The 21,975-nt window shown below is 44.6% G+C and overlaps 1 protein-coding gene across 5 annotated transcripts in view; it reads left to right on the top strand.

Annotated features, from left to right (window-relative positions):
- UBE4B (ubiquitination factor E4B) overlaps positions 1-21,975 on the top strand; it is a 111,658-nt gene that overhangs the window by 23,235 nt on the left and 66,448 nt on the right. For 4 of the 5 annotated variants that reach the window (XM_081057369.1, XM_081057370.1, XM_081057367.1 and 1 more), the window contains exon 2: positions 8,078-8,264. The exons of the other annotated variant lie outside the window; for it this stretch is intronic. In XM_081057369.1, the coding sequence (XP_080913495.1) occupies positions 8,078-8,264 (187 nt within the window). The remainder of the gene's footprint in view (positions 1-8,077; positions 8,265-21,975) is intronic. 5 annotated transcript variants of the gene reach the window in all.

Here is a 21,975-nt window from a genome sequence, read left to right as displayed (position 1 = left end):
AAAAGTGAGGTCCCATCTCTTACTAGTCCAGTTAATTAGATAGGCCTTTATACCTGCAACGGCTCAGAGCCATTCTCTTGGGAGTCTCCTGTCCAGGGATTCCCAGGGTCCTCAGGTTGCTAAACCGGTTCAAAGCCACCAGCAGTGTGGAAAGTGGTCAGTCTACCCAAGGCTGAAGAGCGCTGTCTTCTACCGACAGCGACAGCGCAGCTGTGGGCAGCCCAGAGCACTGCCCCGTTCACAGCCGTTTTCTTCCCTTAACCGGAGGTCTTTAAGGTGGGGTTCAGGTCAGGTCCTACCAGTCACCTCCTATCAGTTCATGTCATGCGTGGACCTGCCTTTGTCCCTTACTCCGCTCTTCCATCTCAGTATATTTCACAAAGTCTTGATTTTTCATTCTTTTTTTAAAACCCGTGTTTGTGGTGTCATGGTGGTGGGGATCGGGGAATACCAGCACCCTGGAGATCTTGCTTTTTGGAAAACTTCCTTTCTTCCTTCAAGCCCATATTGCAGTGAGTCAGGACATCAATTCTATGTTGGTATCACCGAGGAGAACATCTGAGGCTGGGCGTGGCACCCAGATTTAAAGTGGCTTCATATCTTCCCCAAAACAGTGTGTGTGTGTTTTCAAAGATAAGGACAATATTATTCCATAATCAGTAAACTTTATGTGCAATGCATTTTCTGGTATTTTTTATTTCTTCTTTCGTTCATTCAGCAAGTATTCAAAGAGCACCTAGTATGTTCCAGGCACCTATGTAGGCACTGATGAGACATCAGAGAAAAACGCTGAGAAGTCTTTGCCTTACGAAACTTAAGAGTAGGGGGTAGTGAGTTAGCGTAATAAACGTCATGTGTGTAGTAGGAGCCGTGAAGAAACATGAAGTGGAGAAAGGGCAGGTTTTCTTACATCTCTATTTTCATCCCCATGGTAGAGACCAGGAAACTGACGCACAGAGAAGCTAAGCGGCTCACCTTGAACTTACCTCGCCTGTAAGTAGTGCAGGTTGAATTTGAATTTGAAATCAAGCATGGGCTCCTAAGTTAAGCTGCCTCTGAGGTAATGAAATGTAACTTCCAGCTAATTCCCAAATGCTGGTTTCTGTGAAAATGTAGTCTCTCTTTACCAGGTGTTCTGTCGTATTGCTATGTATACACAAATACATTTTCAAAAATTAAAATTAAAACAGTATCAGGTAGTAAATACAGTGTTTGGATGAGGTATTTAATTTACACTAAATTTTTTAAAATGTAGAATCCTCATAGTGAGTGTCGCTTTCTAGTGGGCCTTGAGGGTTAATTAGCATTTACTTTTAAAAATTATATCCTATTGGAAGCATAGAAAGGACTATACTTAACACGTAAGTTACGAAGTATAATAAGATGGATACCCATGAACTCACTGCTCAGTTATGAGCGTACAACCCACAGCATTTTCACAAAGTGGACACACCTGGGAAACTCGTATCCAGTTAAACAAAGACCCTCACGAGCACCCTAGGAGCTCGCTCGTGCCTCCCCCAAGCGTCTCGCCTGTCCCCCCACCCTTCCTGCCTAAGGTAACCACTGGACAAATGTTTTAGTTTTATTTTCTTGTGTTTGAACATCAGATAAATGGAATCATTCAATCTACATCTTTTACGTGTGGCTTCCTTTGCTTGGTAGTGTTGTGAGGTTCATCCAGGTGCTTGCCTAGGACACAAGTGCATTCATTTGATTGATTGTAGATTCCCGTGAAAAAATATACCCCCGTTAATCTGTCTTCACTTGTACCGTAGTTCTTGAAGCACCTTTTCATATGCCTTCCCATTTCATTGTAACAGTGACCTGTGAAAGCTTTTAAGGCTGAGTTTATTATCCCTTTCTTTTTCTTTTTTTAAAAATTTTTTATTGGGGAAGAACAGTGTGTTTTTCGAGGACCCATCGGCTCCAAGTCACGTCGTCATTTTCAATCTAGTTGTGGAGGGTGCAGCTCCCTGACCCATGCGGGAATCGAACCGGCGACCTTGGTGTTATGAGCACTGAACTCTAACCACGGAGCCAACTGGTCACCCTACCCCTACTTTCTAGCTGAGGAAACAGAGACTCTAAAGAGTTAAAAGAGTTACCCAACATCACAACAAGCACCACCACTCCATGGGCACCAGCATGCACATTTCCTGACTGATGCCAGGTCCATTTCACTCTGCTAAGCCACGTTTATTATCACGTCTTAAGTGTAACACCACTGGGATCTACAGCCACCTGGCTTCACTCCGTACATGCCCACACTTAATTCTCATCATCTGGTGGACTCTGGACCTTCATCATAATCCCTCCTTTCCAGACCCCTTCAACTCCTTGTCCCTCTCTCCCCCTGACCTACTGGCCTGGCAAAACCCCCAGCTTGGGTTAAATCCAGCTTTCCCTGTACTTGCACCTATGACACTGCTTGTGGCTGGAGACAAATACACCACCATGTTGAATGGTTTCTTTTTCTTTCTTTTTTAAAAAAAAAATTTATTGGGGAATATTAGGGAACAGTGTGTTTCTCCAGGGCCCATCAGCTCCAAGTTGTTGTCCTTCAGTCTAGCTGTGGAGGGCGCAGCTCAGCTCCAAGTCCAGTCACCGTTTTTCAATCTTAGTTGCAGCGGGCGCAGCCTACCTGCAACAAGGAATCGAACTGGCAACCTTGTTGTTAAGGGCTTGGGCTCTAACCAGCCGAGCCATCCGAACACCCCTCTGGCAGCTCAGTGGCAGCTCATTGTCTTCAATCTGGTTGTGGAGGGTGCAGCTCACTGGCCCATGTGGGAATCAAACCAGCAACCCTGTGGTTCAGAGCTCGTGCTCTAACCAACTGAGCCATCGGCTGCCCTTGAATGGTTTTGTTTTGCATTCAGGACCTCAAGCAGTCGTGAGCTTACCTAGGGGCTGCCCAGCAGTCCTCCTTTATTTCCTTAGTACCTTCATTCTCTCACTCTTCGAGGTGACTGCTTTATACCTTACCTTCTCTCTTTACACCCCTAACTCAACTCATCTTTCTGCACTCTCCTTTCAGCTGATAACCTTGTTTTCCATTTCACTGAGAAAATAAAGGCCGTCAGAGGAAAGCTTCAACAAGCCACCACCATCACATCTAGTGCTGTCCATTCTCCTGCATCACCAGCCTTCCCTCCCAGCGTGCAGTCATACTGTGCTTTCTTCCACCTTTAAAACAAACCAGTCAAACCTCTCTTGAATCTGCTTTCCTTCCCCTGTTCGCTCCATTTATTCTTTTTTACAGGAAAAATCCTCTGTATTTCTTGTGTCCACTGTTTTTCTTCACATTCTGTCTTGGACCGACTCCAGTCAAGCTTTCATCCCCAACAGTCCATCAAAATAGCTGTGGACAAGGCCCTCGACTACCACGTCATTGCCAGATGCAATGGTCAGCTCTCAGTCTTCGTGTCACTCACCTTGTGAATAGAGTGATGTCAGTCACTTTCTTGAAGTACTCTGATTAGCGTCTCGAGAGCCAGTGTCAGTTCTGGAGAACCAGTCCTAGAGGTCTCTTGACAGGACTTGCTCCCTCTCCCCAACTTTGTTGTTGGCTTCACCTCATCTCCCCAACTTTGATTGTTGGCATGTTGTATGTAGGGCTTCCTCCTCAGACTTCTTAGGCTCTGTCCACACTCACTGCCTAGGTGATCGCACTCTCTCATGGCTTTAGATGCCACCTAGAAGCTGACAGCTTTCAAATTGTCATCCTAACCTGCCCTGTGTCCTGCGCATCAGGTCCTACATCTGCTTGACAATCTGCACGTTTACTAATCATGCACCTGAAGGAATGTGTCTCTACCCCCTTCCATTCTTCGTACTGTCTTTATCTCAGTAAACTGAGCTTGTAAATTGTTTAAGCCCAAGACTTTAGTGTCACCTTTACCTCCCCTGGTTCTTTCCTAGTCTGTATCCAAGCCATCAGCAGATCCCATGAGCTTGAGTTCTGCTTTCAACGTGTACCCAGGTGACCACTCACCACGATCTTCACAGCTGCCCCCTCTGGTCTACGTCATCACCCATCCTCCGCTCCATTATTGCACTAGCCTCCTAAGCAGTCTCCCTGCCTACTCCTGTTCTCTACAGTTCACTCCATAGCAGCTAAAAGAAACATGTTAACATGTAAGTCAAATCATGTCACTTTCTGATCAGAACCCCCTGGTGGCTTCCCAAAGGCCCTCAAAGCCCCTTCTCAACTCTGAACTCCTCTTGTCCTGTTTCTCCCTGCTCGTTTTGCTCTCGCCACACCGGTGTCCCTTGACCACGCCAGGCACTGCCCCACTGCACTCCCCAGATTCCCACGTGCCTTGCTTTCTCTCTTCCTCATGTGCTTTCAGGTGCCCCTTTACCACGGAGGTTTTTCCAATTTTCCTGATGTAAAACTTGTGGTGCCCTCCCCCGACATACCCTGCTGCCCCTCCCTCACTTCATTTTTCTCTAATGGTGCTCGTGACCATTTTGTTCCTTTGGCTGTTGCCCTTCGGCCTCCACTAGAAGCTGAGCTCCGTGGGAGTGTAACTGTTAGGTTTACTGTGATTGATGAGTGTGTGCTGAGTGCATGAATATCTGAAGAGGAGTCAGTGTCACAAGCCTGAAACACCGTCTGGGCTGTGACTATTCAGTTAAACGTTCTTGTGTGTGGTTTCAGTACTTCGCTTCCCTCAACGCCATGTATTCATTTCTCCCATTGCTGAGTGAGTACAGAGCTGTTCTGTGCCTGGCCCCTTGCTCAATGCTGCGGCTTCAGCAGGGACCAAGGCGGACGTCGTTTGCTCATGGAGCTTCCGTTCCACTAGGGAAACAGACAGTAAGACGGTGAGTAAGAAGTAGATATTTACAGAGCATGAGGAGTGCTTGAAGGATGTGCATAGAGGGCCATAACATGCAATGAGTGCGGCAAGGAGGGCTGAGCTAGCTGAGGTGATCAGAAAAGTGCTCCAGGAGGCGACATTCAAGCTGAGAATGGACGCAAGAAAGAACCAGCTATGCCAAGAATTAATGAGAAAATGCTGCCAGATTAAAGGCATTCCAAGTAGCTGGAGGTAAGATAGGGCTTACGAAGTTCTGGGACCTGGCAGGGCCAGGGTGGCTGCCACCTGGTGTGGCCCACCATGAGCCTGGAGAGGCAGCCGGTGGCTCTGTAGGACATGGTGGGGACTCCACGTGCAGTGGGAAGCCATTGAAGGGTTCATGCAGGGGAGAGCGAGTGTGCTTTTAAGGAGTTACTGTGATTGTTGTGTGGAGGATGGATTGTAGGGGCAACTATGATCACATGCTTTCTTATCATTGGGATCGTATTCTATGCTTAGGCAGATTTTGCAAATCTCCACAGCCCTTGGTGACTACCATTCTACTTTCTGTCTCTGGATTCACCTCGTCTCGGTACCTTATATAAGTGGCATCATATGCTATTTGTCTGTTTGTGACTGGCTTGCTTCACTTAGCATCGTTTCCTCCAGGTTCATCCGTGCTGTAGCACGTGTCAGAATTTCCTTCCTTTCTTAGGCTCAGTGACATTCCATTGTATGTATGGACCACATCTCGTTTATCCGTTCATCCATCGGTGGACTCTCGGGTTGCTTCCACCTTTTGGCTCTTGCAGATAATACTGCTGTGGACATTGGTGAACAAATAACCTGTTCGAGTCCCTGCTTTCTGTTCTTCTGTGCATATGCCCAGAAGTGGAATTGCTGGATCGTGTGATAGTTCTAGCTTTAATTTTTTGTGGAATCTCCATACTGGTTTCCACAGTGGCTGCCCCCGTTTACAGTCCCAACAGGGCACAGGGTTCCGATTTCACCACATCCTTGCTAACGCTTCTTATTTTATGTTTTTTTTGACAGTCGCCATCCTAAGGGTGTGAGGTGTTATCTTGTTATGGTTTTGATTTGCATTTCAGAAATCTAAAACTTTGCAAGTGTATAAAGGAAGGAATATGAGGCCAGAGTGACACAGGTGGGTCCTTTAGGAAGCTTTTACACAGGTGCTGGTGTGAGAGGACGGTGGCCTGGCGAGCGTGGTGGCTGAGGAGCTGAGAGGAGAGAGTTGGAGGACCAGGACTTGGTGATAAATTGTCTGTGTTTGAGGAGAGGAAGGAAGCAAAGACGCCGTGCACGCAGATGCTGGCTCTCTGGCTTGAGTAACTGGGTCGAGAAGAGGGTGGGGGTGGGAATTGCTGGTCCACCCCTCCCCCCCACTCTCAAGTGTTCTGGAGAGAAATACTTCATTCATTTTTTTCAGTGAGTTTTTCATCTCAGCCAGTTCTCCTTGGGTGAGTTGTGACGACTTTCCCATTTTTCCTTTTCTGTTGATTTCAGGTCAGTGAGCACCGAGCACCTGTTCCAGGTGCTGTGCTCAGCTTTTGGGAGATAAAGATGAGAGAGGCAGCCTGGGGGAGCGCTGCAGCCCTCAGGTGTGGGTCTCAGCGTCCCTTTTCACTGTTACAAAATATTGAAGCTCCCAGAGAGCTTTGGTGTCGGTGGGTTATAGCTAGTGACATTTACCAGATTAGAAATGAAAACTGAGAAATTTAAACAAAATCATTAATTCTTTCAAAAATAAGAAAAGCCACTGTATGTTAATATAAACATGTTTTTATTGAAAACCACTGCATTTCTCAAATTGAATGAGAGGAGTGACATTAATTTCACTTTTGCAAATCATTTTAATGTCTGACTTTATAGAAGACAGCTGGATTCCCATATTAACTTTATTTAAAGAAGTTGTCACATCACGTGCCATGGCGTCTCTGGAAAACTCCAGTGAACACTTGTTGGAGAATGAGCATGAAAAGGCAAATGTCTTAGCGTTATAAAAATCGTTTTGGCCTCTCAGACTCTCTGAAAAGGTCCCGGAGACTGCTGGTCTTGTGGTGAGAGCACAGACACCAGAACCAGACTGCATGAGTTCAAAACCCAGCTCTGCCACTTACTCATCAGGCAAGATACAACCTGTCCGTGTCTCAGTTTGCTCGTATATAAAATGGACATAATATAAGTGCCTACCTACCTCAATGGATTATGAGGATTAAATAAGTATGCGTTTGTAAAGTGCTTAGTACATTGCTAGAAGATAGGTTAAGTGCTACATCAGTGTTTATTAAACAAATATGACCTAATTACTTCCTTCAAGCGATTTAATCTAGTTCAGTAGGCAGGTGAACCACTGAACAACTGCAGGGTTTTCTATAAATTCACTGATAGATATATTTGCAGTCGGGGCACAGGAGGGGCTTTTGGACTTTGGGGTCAAGAATCAGGGTGTTCTTGGTTGTCTCAACACTAAAAGGAGCAGATTTGCTACAGTGTTAGAGTAACAGATAGGTTGTTAGTTCAGGTCTGTCCCAGTTAGCATTTGTCATGGAAAAGGTGTGACCAGCCGCCGGGTTGGTTTGTTTCTTTGATGCCTTAGAGCCAGACCTCATATCATAATTGTTACATGGCCTCACTGCCTGGGACAGCAGGTGGTCAGGGAGAGTTTATTGACTGGTTATGAATTAACGTCTATCAAAATGTGGGGGAAACATTTCTGTGACCCACTGGGGTGTTGTGCTACCTGTTTGGTATCACTTCATAACTCGGATAGTAGTACAAGGAAGAAGTTTAGGTGGGATTTTCATTGAAATGAAGAAAAACCTAATCATTTTGCTCTTGAAAGTGGTAGCAGTAAAGTTTGTGACTTAGTATAACTTTTGTTACTTTCTATCATTGTTTCAGTGGACGAAAATTGGACACTTATTTTCAATCTGGCCTATTGAAAATGACCAAGTTACATAGTTTGATTAAAATAGCAACAAGCTTTAGTGTGTTTCAGTGTGTAGCATGCTTATTGTAAATTCACGGTATCAAACAGATGGTAAGGCGATTCAGTGTGAGGTGGCAGCTTGCAAGAGTCCTGGCCCACCAAGCTATTGCTTGTCTCAATGAGCACTGTTTTCTCAAGGCACGTTTCGTTGTCCGGCTCCTGTATGGTAATTGGTGGGTATCGAAAATGTCCTCCTTCTCGGGCGGAACTGTGTTTCTAAGCCTGGTGACAGATGGCCCTTGTTCCCCTCACGTTGCAGATCCGACGGAGGCGGCTTGCGCGACTTGCTGGAGGACAGACCTCCCAGCCGAGCACCCCGCTCACCTCGCCCCAGAGGGAGAACCCCCCGGGGCCTCCCATGGCAGCATCGGCCCCCGGCCCCTCCCAGAGTCTTGGTCTCAGTGTCCACAACATGACCCCAGCTACCTCCCCAATCGGTGCAGCAGGTAAGCCTTTCCTTCATCCCTGGACGTGTCATCCTTCTAACCACAGCTTTCTAGTCCGCTTCCAGTTGTGGCATTTCCACAACGGGCTAAAAGGAATCGGACAGAACTTTTTAAAATCCTGCCTGCGACAGTGGAAATTTTATCATTACTGTGTGTTTTGTTAAATGTCGATTCGTTTTGATAGTAGTCTGTTAAAACGGCTTGTTTTCCTTTCCATCAGTTGTATCCTTTTTTTTTCAAACAGGGTCTTATCTGGGATGGCAAAGAGATTAGGACTAAATTTCATTCTGCCGATTTGGAGTTTGGTTGATGCTTTTCTTTTAAGATAAAATAATCTGAAAATGCAAGATGGAAAGAATGGTTATAGGAACAAGCCTCCTATTACGCATTTCCTTGTCTTTGTTCTCTATTGGCTTAGAATTCTTCCTCCAAGTTTTCAGGGTATAAAAGTTGACCTGATACGGTGTTTTGTAACTATCTCATTGACAATTATTTAACCGTCGTAATGGTTTATTTCTTTATAATTAATGAACTCCTGGTTGACATCTAGGACGATCTTTGTTGGGAAGTGATGATATTGACTCATACTGTGTATTTGAAAATATGTGTCCTTTCTCTAAACGAACTTTTCTATCAAACATAATAATTATTACCATTATAGTAATTGTTATAATTACTTAAGATTCTAATTATGAAACAGCAGGTGCTAAGAGCCCTGCATTGCTCATCATATCACCTAACAATTTAACACATAATTTTTCGTTCTGCTGTCATTTAATATGCTCTCCCTCAGTCGCCTTCCAAATAATGTGGTCTTGACCTTGGGTAACTTGTCAGTTAAGTGTTTACAGAGTTTCTGTTCCTGTAACTCTTGTTAGACATCACTGTAGACTCTTCCCCTTGTAAATAGAAATGCGTATACATAATTCTGTTAATTATAAAAGTGAGAGCGGTTCAGGCCAAAACATGAATTAGTAATAAACAGTGCCTTTGCCTGAAATGTCTCCCCATACACCCCCTTTGAGAAGCTGTGCTGGTCCTCTGATAGGCGCAGGGTTTAGGATTCCAGTGGTGTTTTTACGTTTTCCTTGGAAACAGTGCTGCTTGTCTGTCTCACCATGATCAGGCCCTGTGGAATGCTCGAAATTGTCCAGGGGGGAGCTAATGGGCTGGGGAGGGGCTTCAGAATCTCACCACGTCACCAAAGGTCAGGCGGGAGACCCAGACCTGCATGCTCCTGGCAAGCCCCTCAACACCACCAGGAATAATCTCAGCACGTCCCTTATCCCTGCATATGCCAGCCACCATGTCTCCCAGGTCCCACCCTTATCCCTCAGTCTCTCATCTCTACATGGCCTATTGCACACACCTTTCTGAACCCTCCTGCACCCCTCCCCAAATTCTGAAATCCTTATGGTCAGCAGCAGCAAAATCCTACTCTGAACGACCCTTCCCCTTGGTGCTGTCCTGGAGTTTGTGCTCTTCTTCTGTTATCTCTCATTTTGTCTTCTAGACCGTTCTTCCCCCTCCCTAAAAACACACTGAACCTTGTGCCATCAGACTCCACGCCCCACCCCGCTTCCTTGTCTCCCGCTGCCCTCTGCACCTCTTCAACCCCTTTTCTGTCTCAATTCATGATGACGGTGGTAGCCGCGTAGGTGAGCCTTCCAGGACTCTGACCTGTCAGTGACCCTGTCCTCCACCCGACTTCAGCCACTCACTGCCATGGTCGTGCTCTAGACCTTTCCAGCTCAGTGACTTTCAGCTCCCACCTTCAGCTTCCCTGCTCCCTCCCTGCACTGCCCAGATCCAGTGGCCCTTCTCTCTTCGTGTCCTCACATCCCCCCTTACGCTGCTTAAATTCTATAGTCGGTCACTATTGTCGATCCCTTCTCTCGCTTTGTCTTAATTTGCTTGATTAAACCGTGATCTTGATCTTAAATCCCGTTCCCCACCTACTGTCTGTCTCATGCAGTGAACAAGGCTAGAGAAAAACCCAGCACCTTGCTGTCTCACTTCAGGTTCACGATCACAAACTCAAGTGGACCCTGGACACCGGTAGGCACTTGTACCCTACTTCCTGCTCCCCTCCCCACTCTGCCGTGTTCTGTCCTTCTCCTCCAGTCTGCAGCACCTGACTCTCCACGCGTGCCCTTAGCTGATGCGTGCCCTTAGGCCTGCCTTCCTAGTTCACGGAGAAAACAGGCGTAGACAGAAGGGAACCGCCTTAAGCTCCCATCATCGCATCCACCTGCCTATCTGCCTGTGGTCAGTTCTTGTTAAACTTGCAGTGTCCCTGCCCTGTGGAAGGCCATATCCCACATCTCACCTCTCACCTGCTCAGAGCCATGGCTCCAGCAGCTCCCATCTCTGCTGTTTTGTCACGTTTTCCATCTCAAGTGGGAAACTTTTATTTATCTTTTAACAGCCATTATCCATGCTGGTCCTTCTCCCATTGTGGGAATAAATAAGAAGGGACTCTTGATCTCATTTCCCCTGCCAGCTTCCACCCACATCTCTGCACCCCTTCACAACAGAACTTCTGGAACGAGGTGCCTGTCCTTGCTGTCCTTCTGTCCTTGCACCCGCTCTGCTGAGTCGACTCCGGTCAGGTGAGGCCTCTCGTGGTCCACTCTGAGTCACCGTCTGTTCTGACCTCGCAGCCTCCTTTGACGTGGCTTTGGCCCTCTTCTCCTCGACACACTTTGTTCTTTTGTCCTCCAGAACTCCGCTCTCTTTGGTTTTCATCCTGTCTCTCTATCTGTTCCTTCTTCGTTCTCTGGATGGTTCTTTTTCATTTCCCTGACTTCTAAATGGTAAGCTGCCAGGGCTCAGTCTTTAGCCTCTCATCCTCTCGTTCTCTGTTTATTCTCTTGCTGATTTCATCTGGTTTCTTGGCTTTCATTACTGCCTCTAATCTAATGACTCCTACGTTTGTATATCCAGCTCAGACCTGTTCCTTGAACCTCAGGCTTATACATCGTCTCATAAGCATCTTAGTTAACGTGTCCAAAATCAAGCTCCTGCTGTTTCTTCACATCTCATCACCTAGGACCCGGTCTCAATAAATGACAACCCTTTTTTGTTTCTAGTTACTTAAGCCTAAAACCTTATCTCTATAGATCAGGGTTGTAAAACTTTTCCTGTAAAGGACCCGATAGTAAATATTTTTGGCTTTGAAGGTTGTATAGTCTCTGCCACAGCTGTTCTCGTCCGCCCCTGTGGCACGAAAGCAGCCATGGCCATATGTAAAGGAAGGAGCGTGGCTGCGTTCTAATCAGACTTTATTTACGAAAACAGGTCGTGGGGACAGATGTGGCCCGTGGGCTGTAGCTTGCTGGCCCCTTCTCCAGGTCTATCGGCAAACTAGAACTAGACCGGATTCTCTCTTCTCATCTCACCACTCGCACTGCTTCCACCCCGGTCCCAGGCACCAGCATACCGTGCCTGCTTCACTGGAATGGCCTCCTAACTGGTCTCCAGGTCCACCGGTGCTGCACTTCAGTCTGTTTTCAGTGTACAGCGAGTGGGTCCCACCAAAGCCTAAGTACCACCTCGTGTAACGGCAGCGTTAGGTTTTACCGTGAGCTCGTTATGTTGCTGTCACAAACTAACAGAAAGCCTTGGACAACTCTAAATGGTTGCTTCAGCACACCTAGTTATGTTTCTCACATGGTCACCATTATTCATGATCTCAAACAGGTGGACATTATTAGGCATGCCCTTGGCAGGTTGGGTGAACAAATATGAGTGAAATTGATTAAATAAACAAGTTTGAAACAAAACAGAAAACAGACTCTTCCTCCCCCCATAAGACAGGTCACATAGGTTCTCTGTCCTGAGCCCTCCATTGGCTCCCTGCCTCACTCAGAATGAAAGTCAAAGTCTGCACCACGCCCAGGGCTGTGTGTGATGTGGTCCTGCCCTGCCTCTGACCGCCATTCTCTCTGCTCTTCTTACTCCCCCTGCTCCAGCCATACTGGCTTCCCTGCTGTTCTGGAACATTCCAGGCATGATCCGTATTTGGGACCTTTATATTTGCTATTTCTGTGCCTCGAATGCTCGTGCCCTAAAATCCACAAGGCTGTTTTGCTTGGCTTTCAGATGTTTGTTTAAGTGTCATTTTCTCAATAAGACTGCCTTGGCCGCTCTCCCAAAAAGCACAGCCTCTGTCTGACACAGATACCTGTCTTGAGCTCTTATCGCCAGCCAGTGTAGCACATGAATTACCTGTATATCCTGTTTTCTCTGCCTCCCCTCCCAGAGCATAAGCTGCATGGGACAGGGACTTATGAACATTTTAGTCACTGCTCTATGCCCAGTGCCTGGCACATGACAGGCACTGAATAAAATGAATCACAAGAGAAAATGACCAAAACTGCATAAGCCTGTGTAACGTAGCTTAAAGAAAAGAAATCACAAGAGGATGTGATAGCTCGCCATTAAAAAAACGGGAAACGTTGCCGGGACGAAGACGATAGCTTCTGCTTGTTTTCTGTGGTCCTAAGATGGTAGACAAAGGGCCAGTAGGTAGAATTGTTATCTAGGGGATGTGAAGGGGAGACTTCGGTTCCAGAATCAAGAAGTGCTTTTTAGCAGAGACAAATACTGGGTGGGCTGCGTCCCACGGGACGGAGTCCGTCATCCAGGAGTGACGTGGCTGTCACTGGGCGCCTTCTCAGTTGAGATGCTTTCAGATGCACGGAACGAAAGCGCCGGTTGGGAAGCTGTAGCGAGTCCTGCCGGTTGTTTCTCCCATCTGTCGTCCCAGCTCCTTGCAGTGCCATCTGCTTCAGTGCTTGTTTCCGGGGGCGCCCGTGGCAAAGTATCACAAGCTTGATGGCCTGAAACAACAGACACTATTTTCTCCCAGTTTTGGAAGCCAGAAGTCCGAAGTCCAGTGTCCGCAGGGCCATGCCCCGCTGATGGCTCTACAGACGCATCCTTGCCTCTTGCAGCTTCTGTTGCTGCCATCCTTGGCGTGTCTTGGCGGATGGCAGCAGCACCACTCTGACCTCTGCCTCCATCTTCTCACGGCCATCCGTCTGTGTCCAGCCTTCCCTCTTTTTTCATAAGGCAGCAGTTATTGGCTTAGGGACCTCTGTAATCCAGTGTGACCTTATCTTAACTTGATTACATCTGCAAAGACCCCCTCCCCAATAGGAATATCATTTATTTATTTATTTAAAAAATCTCCATCTCCCCCTCCCTTTTGAACATCAGGTTAGGGCGGGGACCTCTTCACTGTTGTTCATTCCCTTATCCCCAAAAGCACGCTAGCACATGGTGAGTACTCTGTAAATGCCACCAGTGAAATGACTAAACGGAAAAAAAAAAATTTTTTGTTGGAAATGTTAGAGGCAAAATAAGGCGTGAGTTCTATTTAGAGAACTCCACGTCCAGCGGGTCTGTCCCTTTGCTCTTCCTGGTGCTCTGAGCAGAATTTAAAAAATTCCTAAGCCTATTTGTTTTCTTCTAAGATTAGACAAAAACGTTACAAAATATTCTGGACACACACGATTACATGCACGAGACATACTAACGCGTGTGAACCCTCCGTGGAATCTCTGGCTCTCCAATCCCCCACCCCAGCAGGTCACAGCTGTTCTGAAGTTTGCACTTATCAGTCATTTAATTTTTTAAAACTGCATTGGTAATACGACATTCCTTTTTCGTGTCTTCAAACTTTATAAATATGGCTAATATTTTTCTTATAGTTGATTGCTACTTTTTTATAGTCATCATTCGCGATGTCGCTTGCACATTTCAGTTCGTGCAGCATTTATTTGGGGCGAACTGTGCATCGGACACAGTGCTAGGTCACGGGAGTGCAAAGGTGAGGGAGACTCGGTTTCTTTCCTGGAAGAGTTTACAGTCCAGTAGGAGAGAAAGTGTCCTTCCGTTTTCTTTTAAAAATCTGTGCTTACTAAACTCCTGGGAGGACAAACTGGTTTTCCTAGTTCCTTTCCCTATCTTTAGATCATTTTGTGTTTGCCCAGAGTCTTAATCCTCTTGGGTGAGTTTTATTTTACAGTGTTGTTTTGGAATTATGCTTATCTTCCCTCTGTTCCCTTTGGTGTTCTCCCCTTGGACATCTTGAATATGTCCGACTCGGCCTTATCCTTAACCCTTCCCGGCTGTCATGACCTCTCAGAAGACGTGCTCATTCTTGCTCAAGTGTCCCCAGCAAATCCTTTATCGGCCTGTTTCATCTTGACAGGATTGTCAGGTCTAGTGGAACAAGTTCTCTGGTTGCCTTTTCTGCCCTCGAGAACTGGAGTTCTTAACTGTTTTCTTTCCATTAGTCCCTTCGGCAAACTGGTGAAGCCTTTGATCGGCTTCTCAAAATAGGTTTTTAAGTGCCTGTAATAAAACATACAGTATTACAAAGGAAACCAATTCTATGGAAATAATGGTTGTCAAAATATTTTTAAAGACTGATATAATTTAAGTGCTTCTTCATTAAACACTTTACATAAAAGATCTAACATCGAGTCAGATAGCCACTATAATTTTGACCCCTGAGTTCTGTCTCCGTCTGTGGTCGATAACCTCTGCTCTGGAAGCAGAAAGAAAAAAGAACAACAGGGTCTGTTTGGAACAAGTCAGAAGCCAAATGACGTGTTTGGCCTCTGGGATAGTGTTGGGGTCTGGGTTAGAAACACAGAATCCATTTCCTCATCTTACTGCTAGTCTTTAATATACTCGGTAATAATTTAGCCTAAATTCTCCTTTAACCTGCCAGCAGATGGTCTTTATCCTGCTTCCACGCATACGTGTGAACCCTTGTTTAGGGCCTCTGTTTGCCAGGCGCTGTCTCAGGAGCTGGGGATGCACAGATGAGCAGCTCTCAGTTGGGGCTCCCTGTCCAGCCGGGGAAGGGTCCTTGGGAAGGGTCCTCCATGCTGGGGCGCTGTGCCTGACACACCACGGCCACAAGGAGCCACTGCCTCAGGCTCATGCCATGGGGGGTTGGTGTTTAGGGGAGACTTTTCACACAGGTATCTATCTGATTGCAAATTCTGCCTTCAAAACAAAACAAAACAGGATTGTTCCTGTTGAACATAGGGAACATGCTTCCATACCCCATTTACAGTTGTTATTCTGGTCCCTCCACATTTGCTCGGTATGTTGTATTATGTTTTACCATAGAGTTTATATTGCCTGTTACCAGGGGTCTACTGAACACTGTCAGTTCAGGCGGCCTTCCTTTAGTACATACTTATTTAAGTTCTCCCAGGTGTTTGCTAGGTCCTGCTCTCGGCCACGTTGCTTATAGTCTAGTGAGCAAAAACAAATGATTTCTAAAACACCATAAAATCTGCCAGGTGGTGATAATTGTGGAGGAAAATAGAAAATCCCGATGGAGTAAGTGCTGCTGAGAGGAGGAAGGCGTTACTGTTTTAATAAGATAGATGACTACAGGTCTCAGTAAGGGGTGACATTTTAGCAGAGGCTTGAGTGAAGCAAGGGGTATCTGTGGGGTGATTTTTCCGACAGAAGGAGCAACTGGTGCAAGGGTCCTGGGGCAAAAATGGGCTTGGTGGTGATTGATGCAAGGCCCAGTCATCTTCAGTTTCCCCTCCGTTTCCTTCTCCTGTTTTGATAACGAACATCATTATCTCATAGTAAGCAGCACAGCTGAAGGAATTTCAGCAAACTCGGAATCATTCTTTTATCATAAATTGTCTTTGGCTAAGAATGCTCTCAGAAATGACAATAAAATGACAATCTTTGTCATATCGCTGATTGCTAATTGTTGATTGCTACTCCTGTGTTAAAAGCCTTTTCTTCTTCAGAAAGAAGCCCTGTTTCCATTTGGTCTACAGCTTGGGAGAGGGAGAGGTTTTGAGAGAGAAAGAAGCTGGCTGGAGGCTGGGGCTTAGGCAGAAACCCCAAGGCCAGAGGGCTGCATCGGGACGCTTACAAGGCCGCTGGGCTTGGGAGGCTAGTGGCGGTGGAAACCCTTTGCTTTTAGCTTATATATTACAGTTCTCTGTTTTGCAATACCGTGTTTCCCCAAATATAAGACCTAAACTGAAAATAAGCCCTAGCATGATTTTTCAGGAGGACATTCTCTGAACATAAGCCCTAAAGCGTCTTTTGGAGCAAACCTTAATATAAGACCCGGTCTTATTTTCAGGGAAACACGGTATGAATGTCCTATGCTGGCTTGCTTATTTCATCTCACTGGAGAGAAATACACCCAAACGGGAGTATTTTATACATATTTTTGCCACCAACGTACCGGGGTGCCAAAAAAATGTATAGAGCTGGACATTTTGGTCAACGTTGCTCAAGCAGGAGTTGCTGTAATCAGAAGTGTCTGGACGCTGATGGTAACCACTTTGAGCACCTCTTGTCATTGCAGAAGTCAAACGTGACTTGTATTCATCTTTTGTTTTCGGTATATATTGAGTATTACAATTTTAATAGTTTTCCTTGTTTTTTTAAAAAAAGATTTTATTGGGGAAGGGGAACAGGACTTTATTGGGGAACAGTGTGTACTTCCAGGACTTTTTTCCAAGTCAAGTTGTTGTCCTTTCAATCTTAGTTGTAGAGGGCGCAGCTCAGCTCCAGTTCCAGTTGCCGATACTAGTTGCAGGGGGCGCAGCCCCACCATCCCTTGCGGGAGTCGAACCGGCAACTTTGTGGTTGAGAGAACACGCTCCAACCAACTGAGCCATCCGGGAGCTCAGCTGCAGCTCAGCTCAAGGTGCTATGTTCAATTTTGGTTGCAGGGGACGCTGCCCACCATCCCTTGGGGGACTCGAGGAATCGAACAGGCAACCTTGTGGTTGAGAGCCCACTGGCCCATGTGGGAATCGAACCGGCAGCCTTCGGAGTTTGGAGCATGGAGCTCTAACCACCTGAGCCACCGGGCCAGCCTAGTTTTCCTTTCTTAAACTGTGTATTGGGTGTTTTGTTTTTGACACCCTCTGTATGTTTTTATTGTAAAGGGCTCCATTATATAGCATTATTCCTAGGTCATGTTGTTTACTTTGTGAATTTGGAAAAAGTACTGATGTCTTGTTAGTGGGAGATGCTGGGAATCAGCTTCCTGTTGCGACATGGGGTTGATCCCTCCCTCTTCCTGTATACCCATTTCAGCCAACCTGGTCCTTCACCCTCTGCTGTGTATGACCCCAGACTACCCACTAGCACTCTGCCTGCACAGCGGGACACGTGAGATCGGGCAGCGCTGCTGTCATTCCTGAGGTCATAACCTCTGAGTCTCCTGAAGGCCTAGGAGTACCTTCTTGTGTGGAGTGGTTTCCACACACTATAGTCCCTGCCCCCTAGGGAATTTATGGCTTATTAGGAAAGCTAAGACATGTCACCTGCTCCTTTGTCTCCTTATTTCCAATTATAATCTAGTCCAAAAGGTTTCAAGGTCCTCTGGAATCAGGCTCCCCCGTTCTCATGTAACCCATGTCCTGATTTTCAGAGAACATTTTCTGTTCCTATTTCAGTCTTTGTACTTGACCCAGAACACTTATAACCCTTAGAGAGTATGCCATACAAACCATTCTTAGTTTTGTGTGCATTCGTCATGTTTCGCTAACTAGATTGGAACTGAGAATAAAGCTATCTTGTATTTCTCTTTTATTTGTTGAACTCATAGAAGGTATCCAAGAAGTCATCCTCTACGATGATTTGGTAATATGCTGGGAGTTTTTCTTGTCATTTCTCTCCAGTCTCCCAATTGGAGTTTAGACTCCAATCTCTCCAGTCTCTTGAGTGAGTTTAAGAAAAATTAAGGTTTTGGAATCTTCGGATGCACAAAGGTCTGTCACCTTTTAATGCCTAAAGTTGAATATTTATACTTAAGGAGCCTTTAAGATGGAGCCCTACCGGCCTCCAGCAAATGAGTGTCCTTGAGGTTTGGCAGAATTCGGCCCTGGAAGTGGACATGAGATTTTGTAATCCTAAAGAAAGAGAAATGGTTTTGTATGCATTGCCCCAGACCTCTTGATTATGGGAAATTCTCTTAAATCAGATGGTTGAACATGAGAGAGCAAAGAAATGTGCTCAGCAGTGACCCGAGAGAAATCTGTGAACCCCCCAGGAAGTGTCACACGTATGATGTTGTGATTTGGTTTCTTCTTTCATTTCTAAAATATGTATGTTTTGGGAGGGAGATGTGTAATGCAGTATTTTGAGTTGTTATTATAAACTATGCAGCATTTTTAAACTGAAGACACAATTTCTAATTTCAATAGAACTAAAAAGAGCTGGAGATTTTCCTCTTTTGGTCCCGTCGTCCTACAGATAGAGAAATTGAGGCACTCAGAACTTTAAATGACTTCAGTTGCAGTTCCTAACACCATCCATCCTTCCCATGTGATGCTGTAACCATAAATTCGGAAAGCGTCCCCCAAACCCTGTTTGTAATCAGTGAATGTTTATTAAATGCCTACTATCAAAAGTATTGAGATGTGCTTGATTGTTTTTAGGGAACTCAGAGTCCAGTTATATACATATATTCTTTGTAGACTAAAGAGTGAGGTAGACTGTAATTTACAGTTGTCTGTTCACTCTTGAGTTTTTTAAACAAGTATTATCATGAACCTAGAAGCATTCGTGGATCAGCAGGAATTATACTTTGTGTGACTGGACTAATGGGTTGGGGATAAAAGTCATGGAAGCCTGGTGGAATAACTTTGCCCGTCTTTTATCTAGTACTCAGGAGTGCTGGAGATGGAATAGAACAGAGCGAGTACTGAGCTGACAAAGACTCATCTGTTCTACCAATACGGGCCTTGCCCTTGGTTCGCCTTCTGTGCTTAGCTGATGTGTAGTTTGTCTGTTTAGCTTATAAACACATTCACGTTTGTTATTTCTTTGGAACTTCACAATAGGACTATGAAGTAGGCTGCACAGATACTAATATTATCAGTTTATAAGCGAAGATATTAACGAAAGTGACTTGCTCAAGGTCACATAACTAGAAATCATGGCATCAGGGTTCCATCCAATCCTAGACTTTTTGTAAAATAGATGTTTATTTTGGTTATTCCAAAAATTATTATGCAATTATTTTTGAGATTTATAAAAAAGTGACAGAGGTAATATAGAGAATTCCCATATACCCTTCATCCAGTTAACCCTAGTATTAATATCTGGTACAATTGGGCAGGCCCGGTGGCTCAGGTGGTTGGAGCGGTGTGCTCCTACGCGGAGGTTGCCTGTTCGATTCCCACGTGGGCCAGTGAGTTGCGCCCTCTACAGCTAAGATTGTGAACAACAGCTCTTCCTGGAGCTGGGCTGCCATGAGCAGTTGGAGGTCATTGTGTGCTGCTGTGGGCTGAGGACAGATACCCAGTAACAGACTGCCTCAGCCCCGGGGGACGGGGGACGGCACAGTGGTGGTGCACAAGGCCCATAATACCAGCATGGGCCAGGGAGCTGTGTCCTACACAACTAGACTGAGAAACAACGGCGTGAACCAGAGTGGGGGGGAGGCGGAAAAAGGGGGAAAAAATATCTGGTACATTTGTCAAAACTAAGAAATTAATTTTGGTGTATTACTGTTAACTAAACCAAACAGAATTCTTCTGTAAGGAACATTTCTTCTTCCCAGTTATTTATTTAAGTCTTATTTATGTCAGTCTGAACTCATGTTATAATCCAAAGTACTATGTTATTTATTTTTACATTGTTTACTTTACACAAATTATTCCAGCTTTGTCTCTTGGAGGCCTTTTCAGATTGACTCCTCTGTCTGATTGACATGCCCATGCTTTTATTTTTGTCACCACTGTCTTGCACTGTAATAAGCTCCAGGCTCATCATGTTTTTTCTCTGCCCCAGTCCTAGAATCAGCCATTTCTCCAAAGAGCAGTCATGGTCTTTTGATTCCAGATGTATGATTCTTTGTATGATTTCCCCCTCTCGACACTAAGGAAACACTCTAAACACTCTAAAATCTCATAAATACGAAGACCAAGCAGTTTTCTCATTTCAGTTGTTGGATTTCTTGTCCCAATGTTTTAGATTACTACTGGTTTTCTTATAGTAATGTCTTTTTCTTTGAAATTTCATTTTATTTGTGTTTATTCACGAGAACAAAATGTTTTCCCCGGGAAATTAGCTGCTAACGAAGTATGTCAGTCTGCTGTATGGAATAGAAGATGTTCATTATAAGTAGTATTGATGTGTGAGGTTTGCTATTGGCCAAAGAAAATACAAGCATATTTTGTATTTTCCATGAATGTTAATAACCCTTTAGCTTATTAGTCCATTGTCAAGAGCGCTAGAATTTTGATTAGCAGAATGAATGATACCTTTTATAACAATAATAGCTTTTTCAGTTCTGTTTTCGTAGTTTCAGAATTTGTAAAACATAGCTTTGATTTAAAATAGCTGTGATCGAAGAACTGCTCAGGGGTAGAGGAAATATCAGCGTTTTCTTTGGAGTCAGGAGACCTGCGTTTTAATCTTTGTTTCTAACTTGCTGAAGATCCTAAGGGAAGTTCTTAGACTTTGTAAATCTCATAGACTTTGTAACATTTTTATTTGTAAAAGAAGAGGGTTGGACAAGATCTTTAAAACCACCCCTTCTCCTCCTTTTAAAAACAGCATTTATTTACCTCAATAAAAGGCCCCTTTTGGTAATTCTGTACTTCTTTTTATACTACAATTTAGTAAGCGTGTGTGTGTGTTTGTGTAAAAATACTGGAACAGAGCTAGAGTTTCAGCTTAATAATAGGCATTTGGTCTGGTTCTACCTGAAAGGGAATATCATTCAGGAAATACTTCAATACTAGGAGGAAAATCTTACAGAAATAAAATCCTTATTTTAAAAAAAAAATTTTGTCCTTCCCAAACAAAATGCATAATTTACCTTTGACAAACTCTTATTAGTCATAAAAGTTTGGAAAGCTGCCATCTTGGATGTGGTTTGTAATTTATATTTCATTCAGCAGACATGGCTTTCTCCATTCTTTGTTATACACACCTTCACTTTTTAAAACTTTGCTTTTAACCTGATATGTATAGATTTTACTCATCTTCTAAAAGAGGATGAGAGGAGGTTTTGTCTGTTTTAATTCTTTAAGCTCTGGCTTTATGGAGATAAATGAAGGGGTAATCTGTATTCCTTAAAACTTGGCTTCCTGACAGTGATTTCCCAAGTTAGGGGTGGGGGGAGCGGTTGGGAGACAACGAAAGGGCACATGTGGTTCGGAAACAGTGATATTTTGTACGATTGCTTTGCTTTGTTTTCAGTGATGATATTTATTTCATATTGATTCTAAATAAAGTAAGAGGAAACATCTGTTTTTCAAGTTTAAGCAAGTAGGGTTACATGGTTTGTAGAGATTGAAGAACACTAGTCTAGGGCATTAATTCTGGGGAGAGTTGCCCCACTTGACCCAGAATGTGAAGATCACAGGGAGGGTTCAGGAAAAACAGAATTTAGATTATATCCTTGATGGCTTATGAACATATTACAAATATGTTATTAGTATATTATAGCATATACATAGTATATACATAGTATAATATGCATAGTATATTAGTATATTATACTAGTATATAGTATATTATACTATGTGGTATGCTCTGGCAGTATATTACTATAGGATTACTGGACACAAGTAAAGCTGTAGGAGAGTATGTTACAAATACAGTTTTTCAAACAACGTATTATGAGAATCAGTTTAATTTTAAACTGGTTTTATCAGGTAGAAAATTTAAAGCTGCTATC

The sequence above is a fragment of the Rhinolophus hipposideros genome, assembly GCF_964194185.1.
Source record: "Rhinolophus hipposideros genome assembly, chromosome: 8".
Classification (NCBI taxonomy): domain Eukaryota; kingdom Metazoa; phylum Chordata; class Mammalia; order Chiroptera; family Rhinolophidae; genus Rhinolophus; species Rhinolophus hipposideros.
Note: the sequence above shows the minus strand (reverse complement) of the source record. Positions and strands in the feature narration are given on the sequence as shown.